The following is an 11,845-nucleotide window of genomic DNA, read 5'->3' on the forward strand; positions in this document are numbered from 1 at the left end:
CATCTCCAACAACAAGTCTGTCTGTCGAAATTCTGTATTTTGTTATTATGACTATTTGCCTGTGTCCAGTCACACCTTGTATTGTTTCTGTTATATATTTCTTTTTGGACCATATCATATTCTTCCGCTAATCTGATGATGTCCTGTGTTGACGATACGTCTTGCCTCTTTATATACAACTTGTATTTCGGGTTCATATTGGTGTATATCCTGTTTAGTTCTTCTTGGTGATTGAATTCACCATGTCTTCTGATCATTGTTTGAATATCAATGATGTAGTCTTTTACACCTTCGTTGTTTCGTTGGAGTCGGTTCCGGATTTGAGCTTCCAGAGATTGCGTGAGAACGGAGGAAACGAAGAAATTGCGGAAATCTTGTTCGAAGTCTTTTAATTCGTTCCAATATTTATTATTGTTTCTGTACCATAGTAATGCTTTCCCGTTTAATGTTTCTGGTAGAGCTTGTAAAACGTGGGTGTCTTGTAGGCCGTAAGCTGTCTGGAGTTCTTTCAACCGTTCTATGAATTCTATTGGGTCTCTTGAACCGTCAAAGTGTAACCCCCATTTGCGTACTATTTCCATCTTTCTTTGTCTGTCTTCCATCTGGTTTTCTTCTATTTCCTCTGGGTTTTGGCCTTTTTGAGTTGGTGCCTTGATGATCGCAACTAATCTCGCTCTTAGCTCGCTGAAATTCCCTTCCGTCGGCTGTTCTCTGTTTGTTAATTCGGCTATAAGTTCGTCTTTCTTTAATAGGTACACCCAACTAACCTTCGACGTTTCCGGAGCGTCTGTCATTATTGAACTGTGAATCACCCTGTCTTTGATTAAAATTTGAAATATAGTACTGTCTTATGAAAATAAAATTCGGAATTCGGTCGGTATTATTGTTTAAAACGTATTTTTCTGCTCGGGCGCCATTTGTGATGTCTTCTCGTGGGAGTCACTATCCGGGTAGCTTTTAGACAGTCAGAGACAGAGTTCAAAATAAAAATAAAACTTTATTGTCTTCCTTAAATTAAATTGACAAAAATCTTATGTACATATTTACAATTTGGTTTAGTCTTCTCAGTACCTGGCCTATTTATTTAAATTAAGCTTGACCTTGTCATATGGAACTAGTCTTATCGGCAAGCGAGTGTGTATCTGAAATTTTACGGTAACGTTGTATCGATTTAATAACAGCGGACGATAGGTACAAAGGAAGGAAAGGAACTCAACACGTCCCTTAAGTGATTCGGGTTAATAGGACACTCTTCGACAGTCTCAACACGACTGCTTCAGAGTACGGGTAGTGAAGAGCTCAACACGCTCTTCGGATAGCGGCGGTATGGGAGACGGAACAACTTGTGAACTCAACACGTCCACAAGCCGGGGTAGGGAAGAAGAGAACCTTCAGTCAACACCTGTCGATTCTGTCTCTATGAGGAAATGTTGCCGTTTATATAGCGGAGCTTTGCCCTTTCTACTGTCGATACACTCCTACTTCATGGGTTGGTTCGCGCGCACGCTGGTTTAACGGTGATGGCTTGGACTCATCGTTACAGATATATTTGATTATGTTAGTGTAGCGATGGTCTATTCGGCATTCTGTCAATGCTTTTAACATTTTCTGATGGTTTATGGTATCGAATGCTTCCTCGTAGTCCACAAATATCAGTGCCAAAGGTTTGTTGTATTCTGCAGACTTCTCTGTCAGGTTCTTTATCACTAGTTAGTGGTCGTCAGTGCTGTATCCCGATCTAAATCCAGCTTGTTCTCTAGGCTGATAGAAGTCTAATTTGGCGTCCAGTCTTTTTTTTGACAATTTTTGTGAAAAGTTTATATATGCGTGAAAGCAAACTGATAGGAAGGTAGTTTTATAGATCTATTATGTCTCCTTGCTTGTGTAATAAAATATTGACTGCATTGTTCCATCGAGAAGGAGTTTTTTCTTTGTAGATGCATTCAGTGAAAAGCTTGGCCAAAGCCTGGATAATTTTATTTCCACCTAGTTTGATCGCTTCGATCACCACTCCATCATCGCCAGGGGATTTGTTATTTGTCATTTCTAAAAGTACCGTTTTGATTTCGTATGGAGTAAATTCTGATCCTCTCGATTCGAATCCATCGAGACGTTTGGAGGAGAAGCATGCCTTGGACCGGGAGCCGTCTTCAAAATGTATTGTATTTATCTTCAAGTTGGATCCCGTAATATATATATATATATATATATATATATATATATATATATATATATATATATATATATATATAAATACGTCAAATTATCGGGTAAAGTGGATAATTTGACGTATTTATAAATTATTTTTTGGTCGAAATAATCATTTCTAATATATATATATATATATATATATATATATATATATATATATATATATATATATATATATATATATATATATATATATATAATTCTGATCCCTGGTTTGTGCTTTTGAGCAGGGGCTGATCTTGCTTTTCGTCGGTGCTTTCATACATTTCACGATAAAAGGATTCGACAACCTCGAGGATTTTGGTTCTATCCGTAGTAATGTTTCCATCTGTTTTTTATTTTGTACTTATTTTTGTTGCCTATGTTTCTTGTATTGTTTTCTCTTACGTCTTTTAGGATTAACCGGTGGATATCTTATTTCTTTTTTCTTATTTATAGGAACATCTTTGTTCTTTCCAATTTGACATTTAATAGTACCTTATCTCGGATTAATCTGCGGTCGCTTCCTATTGAAAATTTGAGTAAAGCTAAAATTCCCAGAACTTTCAAAAATATTTATTTGTCAGTCTACTATAGGAATCAACGGAAAAGTTGGGTCATGAGAACAGATTAACTCAATATTTTCATAAAAAATTTGTCCCAGAAGTAAAAAGTTTATAAAAGAGTCAAATTATTAAAAAAAGCTTTACTCTTACTTAACAATACTCCAGGCTACCCAAATAAAAAAGAACATGGATTAAGCGATGGAAAAATCCAGGCCATGTCCATCAAACTGCCCACCTTTACTCTGGAAGATGGAACAAAATGTCATCCAAAAAGTAAGTTAGAGTATAAAATTAAGTTGCTACTTCACATTATTTCTCAAAGGAGAGACACAAAGCAGTGCCTCGAAGAATTAAACTTAGAGGATGTTATATTCTCACTCATGGAACTGTTTCATCTAAAGTGATTCCAACAATAATGGGCCTACGATTAATGCTTCTTCAAAAAAACAGAATGATGGAATACAGATGATCTACATATTGCTGATTGGTTGGAAACATTTTCAAAAGCAGGACTAAAGATAAGTAAAGCAGATTTAAATTCTTGGTTTAAAGAGACTAAGGAATGCAAATAATCAGAGAAAATGATGACAGATTAAAAAATATATGAAGGAAAACGCCTTGTAGAAATATTGGAGCCACCAACTAATATTTACTAATAATTAACTAATATACTTGTGATGTGAAAAAAAAATGGTATATCTGCCAATGATATAATAATTATATATTAATAAAACCACCGACAAAAAGTATTTAAATAAGGGCTATGAGTTGCAGTAAAGAATTAAGAATTATTTCAAAATAAATTACATAAGTAACATATTTTATTTTCATAATGAAAGTTTCTTATATACCCTTATTAAATGAGAGTACATACGAGGATTGTCTTTTTAATTTTTCATACAGCCATAAAGCTAAAAAATATATAGACTTAAATTACTTTATTGCTTTCAAAATATGTCCCACCAAGATCGATACACTTTTGCATACGTTCAAGCCAATTGGTAAAACAGTAATTCCAATCTTCAGTTGACACCTACAAAATCGCTGTTTTAAAGGCATCGATGGCTTCTTCCCGCCACTGGAATCGCTGCCCACACATTGAATTCTTGATCTTTGGGAACGTGAAGTCGTTGGGACTTAGATCGGGGCTATAAGGTGGATGGTTTAATAATTCGATGTTTTGAAGTTCCAAAAACTTTATTGTCTCTTGGACAGTGTAAACACTTGCATTGTTCTGATGTAGGATAATTCGCCGTTGTGTGTTGCTTTGTCGGAGTTTCGCGATAACTTCTGGTAAAAAAACGGTTATATACCAATCAGAAGTAACCATTCTTTGATATTCTAAAGCAATTGTTGCCACATGACCAGATTTTGATACAAAAGTTGCGACCATTTTCTTTGATGCATTTCGAGAACGGATCACTTTTGTTGGTTTTTGCTCATCAAAGACTCTGCTATATGGGTGACACGCCCATATAGCAGAGTAGCGTTTATTTTTCGGTTCGTAGGAGTAAATCCAAGAATTATCGCCACTAACAATACTAAAAACGTTGTTTGAGTTTCCTTTGTTGAACCGTTCCAATGTTTTTCGACACCAATTGACACGAACCGCATTTTGCTCTTCTGTGAGCAAATGAGGGATCCAACAGGAAACCAACTTCGTAACACCCAGTTGTTCTTGTAGGATCTTTTGAATCGAGGTCTTTGAAATGCCCAAAGATGCCTCTATCTCCTGGTATTTTATACGACGGTCATTCTTAATTAGCTGACGAGCCGCATTAATGTTTTGCGTGTGACTGCTGTTTTGTTTGGACCTGGCCTAGATTCGTCACTGAGATTGGAGCGACCACATTGAAATTCGAAATATCAGTGGGAAATAGTTGACTGATGTGATGCTTCATTCCCAAACACACAAACCATTTCAGCGAGATATTGCTGTTGGGATAATTCTCTCAGAAATTTGTAAAAAATTATTGCTCTAAAATGTTCTCGGCTAAGATCTATTTTTCAACCAACTTGCTAATTTCAAAAATTTACTGTATCTACATGATTTGTAGCGCAATGAAACTCTCGATTTATGTCAACAAAAGATTGAGGTTTACATTTGTGTCGAAAGATTTTGTTGGTGGCGCCCTCTAAGGGGCTATATGCAAAATTAAAAAGACAAACCTCATACTAAGAAATGCTGTATTTTCTTAATTTCTTATATACGTTTCTGGAATCTGAACATTCTAATAATCTGCAAAGATCTGATTTTTAATAGTGCTGGAGTAATGAGACTATGTTTATTTTTGTGTATTCTTTGTATATTATATGATACTTTTAATAAACTACTAATATTTTGAGAAATATTAGTATATATATATATATATATATATATATATATATATATATATATATATATATATATATATATATATGTATAAATATAATCAAACACCTCTCTACCCTAAGGTGTGAGGTAAGAAATATTAGCAAACATTTGAAAATATTAATATTACTTACCTTTGGGCGAACTAAGCCTTGGTCCCTAAATTCTTCTGGTACATCATCTTTTTTTGTTAATCTAGCATTATGATGAATGATTTTAAGTCTTGTTTTTAAAATATGGTTTACAGCATGAACACAGTAAATAAATCTTATTTCTTCTGAATTGTTGAATGTTCTGCCAGGATAATAAAAATCTTGATAGTTATTAATAATAGAAAATATTTCTTCTTGTAGTGGAGTAAAATTTTCTGAATTTGTTACTTTTTTATTTACTTTTGGAAGATTCGTAACAATCTGAGGTTTGATATATAATTTTTCTATATTATAATGGGTTAATCTTGTTGGTACAGTACCTTGGGGTGCATATATCTTTTTTTCAGATATAGTAAATTTGTTTTCTTCATCCCCAGATATGTCACACTTGGGAATTTGAATTGATAATTTACCTAAAACTGGCCATAATTTCTGGTGTGTGTTGTTTGTAACAGGACTACTTTGAAGAGAATCTAACATAGTATCATGTAAGTCATATAAAACATGCTGATTAAAATGATCTTCCTCATCATTAACAAGCTCATCTTCTTTGTTAATATCTAAGGAGCAAATACTTTCTTCATCATCACTGTCCAATGTTTCTCCACTATTCTTATCACCTTCACTTATAATTTTTCTATCATTTACTTCAACTGTATCATCAGTTTCTTCAATATTGGCTGCTTCATCATCTTCAGAACTTGACAACTATACATAATAAAGAAAAATAGTTAGTAGAAATTGATAAAATAATACACATTAAAAGATAGGAAATAAATCAAACAAGTATGCCCAGGTAACCATAGTCTTCACGATGTCAGCAACGATAATGGAACAAGGTTAATAGACTTTGCAGCGTCCCACAACCTACTAATAAAATCGACAATGTTCGAACACAAGAAAATACACAAACAAACATGGGTCTCCAACGACAGCGTCACAGGAAATCAGATCGATCATGTTCTAGTAGATGCCAAGAGGGGTAGTAACTGTCTAGACGTAAGAAGCCTAAGAGGACCTGATGGAGACACGGATCATTATCTTGTAAAAGCGAAGATAAGGACAAGAATAGCGTCCAAAAAAACACACAAGAATACACCAACACAATTATGGAATACCGAAGTTATACTTAATAAGGAGACAGAACAGAAATTTCAAAAGGCTATAAAAATGGTTCTAACACAGACAGAAGACTATAAAAACATAGATTCAGCTTGGAAAAATATCAAATTAGCTCTGACAAGTGTAACAGATGAAATACTAGGATACAAAAAGAAAAAAACAAAAAAATGGTTCGATGATGAATGCCTGAACTCCATAACAGCAAGAAATATGCATTGAGAAATATATAACACCATAGCAATAATGAAATGTATAGACAAAGAAGAACAGAGACAAGAATACTAATGAAAAGGAAGAAGAGGGAGTGTCAGGAACAAATAATCAGAGATATAGAAGAAAATAAGAAAGAACAAACAAGCGAGACAGTTCTCCAAAAGAGTTTCAGACATCAAGACTGGGTACCAAGCAAGAACAGGAAATTTCCTTCAAAACGACAGCAGGCAGCTTATCACTGATGACAAGGAAATCCTAAAAACCTGGAAGGAATACTTCTATCAACTATTGAACGACCAATCTAGAAGAAATAGATCAAACCTAGAGGTACATATACAGCTGAAATAGAAGACCAATACCCCACATATGAAGAAGTAATACAGGCAATTAAAAAACTTAAAAATAATAAGACACCAGGTAGCGATGGTATACCTGCAGAGTGCTTAAAACATGGAGGAGAAGCGTTGTACAGTTCTATATACAAGCTAATTCAAGACATTTGGCGAGAAGAAACAATGCCAGATGAATGGAAAGAAGGGGTTATTGTACCAATACACAAAAAAGGAAACAAAAAGCAATGTACTAACTACAGGGGAATAACACTCCTAAACACCACCTACAAAATCCTTGCAAACATCCTGCTAAAAAGAACCAAAACATACACAGAAGGAATTGTTGGAGATTATCAATGCGGATTTAGACCGGCCGCTCTACCATTGACCAGATATTCACAATAAAACAGATAATGGAAAAATGCTGGGAGTTTGATCGTGAGCTTCATCAGATGTTCATAGATTTTAAACAAGCATTTGATAGAGTATGCAGGGCCAGACTGTGGACAGCGATGCAGGAACTTGGCTTTTGGCAGGAATGCAGAGTTGGACAACAATACTCGGAGACATTTGAAATAAACAATGGACTAAAATAGGGAGATGCACTTTCACCACAACTCTTCAACTTAGCTCTGGAACACATAATCAGAAGTGCAAGAATCGAAAAACTGAATACAGTATTTTATCGAGAAGGTCCAAACTTACTACTGGCATTTGCAGACGATATCGATCTAATAGGAAACACATGATTAAGGAGACTTTCGTGAGGTTCGAGAAGGAAGCAGAGAAGATGGGGCTCCAAATCAACGAAAACAAGAAGAAATATATCTATATGAGCCGCAATAACCAAAGCAGAGACAGAATCGGTCAGAACATCACCATCGATGACCTTAACTTTGAGCGCGTTAGAGAATTCAAGTATCTTGGAACAACAATAACTGAAGACAATAACGGATCACAAGAAATAAACAACAGGATCCAGGCCGGCAACAGATGTCTTTTTGTCCTCCAAAACTTTATAAAATCGAAACAACTAACAAGACGTACGAAGATACAGGGCTATAAAACAATCATACGACCCGTTGTGATGTATGGAAGCGAAACGTGGACGATAACAAAGGCAAACGAAGAGAGACTATGTGTTTGGGAAAGAAAAATCCTAAGGAAGATCTTTGGCCCTGTGCTGGATGAAGCATCAGGACAATATAGGATAAGAACTAATAAAGAGCTCAAAGAACTTTACCCAGACGCCAACATCATAAAAGAAATAAAGTCCAGAAGACTCCAATGGGCAGGACACCTCAGAAGACTCCAATGGGCAGGACACCTCAGAAGACATTCTGACGGACAAACAGTAAGACTGGTGTGGGAGGAAGTCCCAACTGGAAGGAGACCACGCGGACGCCCTCGTCTCCTGGGCGAAATAATATAGCAGGAGACCTAAGCACTATGGGCGTGGAGAATTGGATGGAGATTGCTCAAGACAGAAAACAGTGGAGGCATGTTGTCAAGTCGGCTAAAACCCACGAAGGGTTGTAACGCCACGGAGTAAGTAAGTATGCCCAGGCTACTTGCTACAGGCCAAGAATGGTAGACAGGTACCCAAAAATAGAAAAAAAAACCAAAATTATTTATTCTGGATCTGTTTAAGAGTCAGTATTTTATTGTAATTTGGATTACAAAACAAAACATTGTGTTTTACTTACTTTTTATAAACTACTCTAATTTGGTTTATTTGAAAAAAAATAGTTATTCCAATTTTATTTACACATGCATATTCAACACTAATGTTACAGCTTAGTATATATAAAAGTCCAGGAATGAGCATTTGCTTTTCCAAAAGTTGACTAGAATGGACACATCTACAAGTTTCCAGTTTACCAGTCATAAAAAGGTTATGGATATTTTTATAAAATTAACTGCAAGAGCAGTACACCAAAATAAGTACAGTATACTCCCTTTATAACGAACACGGTTATTACGAGGTTTCGCTTATAACGAGGTACATTAGATGTCCCGTGAAATTTATATTGAACTATAACCCTTTATAGCGAGGTAAATTTGTTTATAACGAGAGAAAATAAGATTGAAAAACGTATTTTTTACGTTTTGGCCCGGCCGTAGCTATAAATAAATACCCTTTTTAACTGCGGGCCGCCCGCAATAAACTTCTTACAATTTATGATTCTTAGTCGGAAATGTAAAATTTATGATTCACAAGTGTCATTGTATTGGGTTGACCATTCACACCTAATAATATGGGTCCTAATAGACAAGATATGGAAAGTGTTTTAAAGGTTGTCAGAAACTTTATCCAAGGACAAAACGCAAATGAAGAAGCATAAAACTGTTTCACATCTTTAGAAAATATGATAGATAGAATACTGGACAATTTAAAGCAGTTAAAAATGACAAAATAACTTTATACGCTTTATACATAAGTATTTACAGAATACAGATTTTTTGTTTTAACGTATATCCTTGACAGTAAAAGTAAACAAATCTTTTTTGTTTTAATGCATTTCATTGAAAATAAAAGTAAACAACTTTGTTTTAAAAACGCCATTCAAACAATATTTATTAGCATCTTATATTGCTCCGAATGGCTTCACTATAGAAAGTTAATGTTTTAGAAAACTACATATTCATATGTATGCACAATATTATTGTTGTTGGATATAACGAAATCCGCTTATAACGAGGTAATTAGTCTGCCATTTCAGTTCTCGTTATAGAGGGAGTCTACTGTATTTTGACAAAAGGAAATCAAATGTTCAATGATAAAACTGTTGTTTTCAAAAATGTTGCAATGTATTGTTAAATGTTGGTGTTTGTTATTTTTGGTTCATTAGTAAACATAAGGACAGAATAAAGTGTCAGGGACAGAAAGATATTTACAAATATAAAACAAGATACTTATTATATTCTCAATTAAAAACATAGCGTTGGTAATGTGACAATACTGATACTTTTTTGACTTGTTTTGTAGTAAATTCATGTAAAAGTATATGTTAGTTCAGAAAAAAGCAACTGAAAAATTTGAAATTAACTCATTGTAGTTAGGAGGTATTGTCAGCATATTTTCTACAGATAGGAGAGATTATATGGATATTTTGGTTCAAGAATGATGAATAAGATATTGCCTGAAAGAATTTGTTTAATTAATATTGGAAAGAATATTAGTCAAATAATAAAAAAAACATTTTTCAATACAACTGCAAATAATTTTCTTTTAAGTAATGATGCTAAAGAGTAGCATCAACTTCTGTGAACCAATAACAGGTACAGTCATGGTTGGCAACATAAAGGGGTTGGGTAAAGTTATGACAGCTTAAAAATAAATACAAATCTCAGTAAAGCTTCAGTTTGAGCTTCTTATTGCACTCTGCTTCATAAACCTTAAAAACTTGTTTTGTGGAAGTAAAATTCTCCTCTAGATAAGCTTAATGGAGAACCATATCTGAACTTTAAATAGGTTCTTTAAAATAAAACAAAATATATAAATGCACACTCAGAAGTAGAATTTTAGATATAAGATTTAACATGGGATTGAATGATATACTTAAACTGAAACATATTTTACATTGACAACAGTGCTATAGTTTTTGTTAGGGTTACATGTTTTCACTATTACTTGGTTTGCATGGTTTCAATATTACTTACCTCATCCTCATCACTATCTTCTATTTCTTCATTACCTTCAATATTTTCTAATTTTTGATCACCTTCTTTAACTTCCAGGCATTGATTCATTTCTTCTTCAGATTCTTCATCTTCACTCTCACTACTATCAATTGCTAAAGAATTTTTTCCTGGTAATTTATTACAAAATGTACTTAACAGATTGTCTAAATCAGCAGGCTCTTCTTCAGATGTGGATAAATCTTCTTCAGCGTCTTGCAGCTTTTGTTCAACTTTTCGTTGCTTTAGAGAAGGTTCATCTATATGTTTATCATCCACAAACTTTCTTTTATTCTTAGTTCCGTATAAACTATAAGATTTTCTGGGTTTAATATTTTTTTTGTTTTTAATTTTTTTATGTTGTATATTGGGTTTCTTAACAACATCTTTGTATTTTATTTTACCACGTCGAGCCATTATTTCTTTTATGGCAACTAAAAGTTTTTACCGATAGCAATCAATAACAATTTTCTTTTATCAATATTTTGGTAAAATAAAACCACAAAACTAAAACACTGTGTTGTTGTCTATACTGTGACTAAAAAGACACGTTACAAATGTGAGGTTAAAGAAAAGAAAAACACGAAAAACATAAACAACTTATATGAAGTTAGCAACATTTTACAGATATTTAAATTTAACCAGAATAAAACCATTTTGTATTTATTTCTAATAAGAAAGTAATTTGTTAACAATTGTTATTCAATTGAAAAGAATAGTATTATTACTCTAATATAGTTTAAGGATTATCAAACTTAAGAAAGGCGAAGAAAATGTTTAATTTAATTAAAATAAGAAATGAGCGCTTTCGCCATGGATCTATCAACAGAGCAGTGGCGGTTCACGAGTCTCGAAAGAGGTGAAGCAAATCCTGTCCCGGAGTTCGGTCCTGACTCTGACAGGTATACTAATTAGTGCGAATTTGTCAGCTCCAAACAAAAACAGTTATTTTAGATAGTAGTTATTGATTACAATTTTTTTTTATTTTATCAATATAAGTGCATAAGAGTGCGTTCTCTTCCATCCTGTAAGTACTCTTTAAAATTATATAAAACAGAGTCATTTCACAGGAATTTATTGTATTTATCATAAGTCGGCTTGATATAAAAACTCTAAACAAGTTTATTCGTTATCTATACCTAACGACATGATAAAATTGCCTGTTCTAAAACAGGTCCGTATTTCAGGTCTAAATTAATTTTAAATTAGGTATAAAGA

The 11,845-nt window shown here is 33.8% G+C and overlaps 1 protein-coding gene across 1 annotated transcript in view; it reads right to left on the minus strand.

Annotated features, from left to right (window-relative positions):
- The window catches only part of LOC140441331 (U3 small nucleolar RNA-associated protein 25 homolog), a 37,216-nt gene extending 26,052 nt beyond the window's left edge, over positions 1–11,164 (minus strand). Inside the window, exons 1-2 of the mRNA XM_072531981.1 lie at positions 10,610–11,164; positions 5,262–5,987 (exon numbers count right to left, since the gene is read on the minus strand). Of these exons, the coding sequence (XP_072388082.1) occupies positions 5,262–5,987; positions 10,610–11,044 (1,161 nt within the window). The 5' untranslated portion in view covers positions 11,045–11,164. The remainder of the gene's footprint in view (positions 1–5,261; positions 5,988–10,609) is intronic.
- Positions 11,165–11,845: the final 681 nt, after the last annotated feature.

The sequence above is a fragment of the Diabrotica undecimpunctata genome, chromosome 5 (assembly GCF_040954645.1).
Source record: "Diabrotica undecimpunctata isolate CICGRU chromosome 5, icDiaUnde3, whole genome shotgun sequence".
NCBI lineage: Eukaryota > Metazoa > Arthropoda > Insecta > Coleoptera > Chrysomelidae > Diabrotica > Diabrotica undecimpunctata.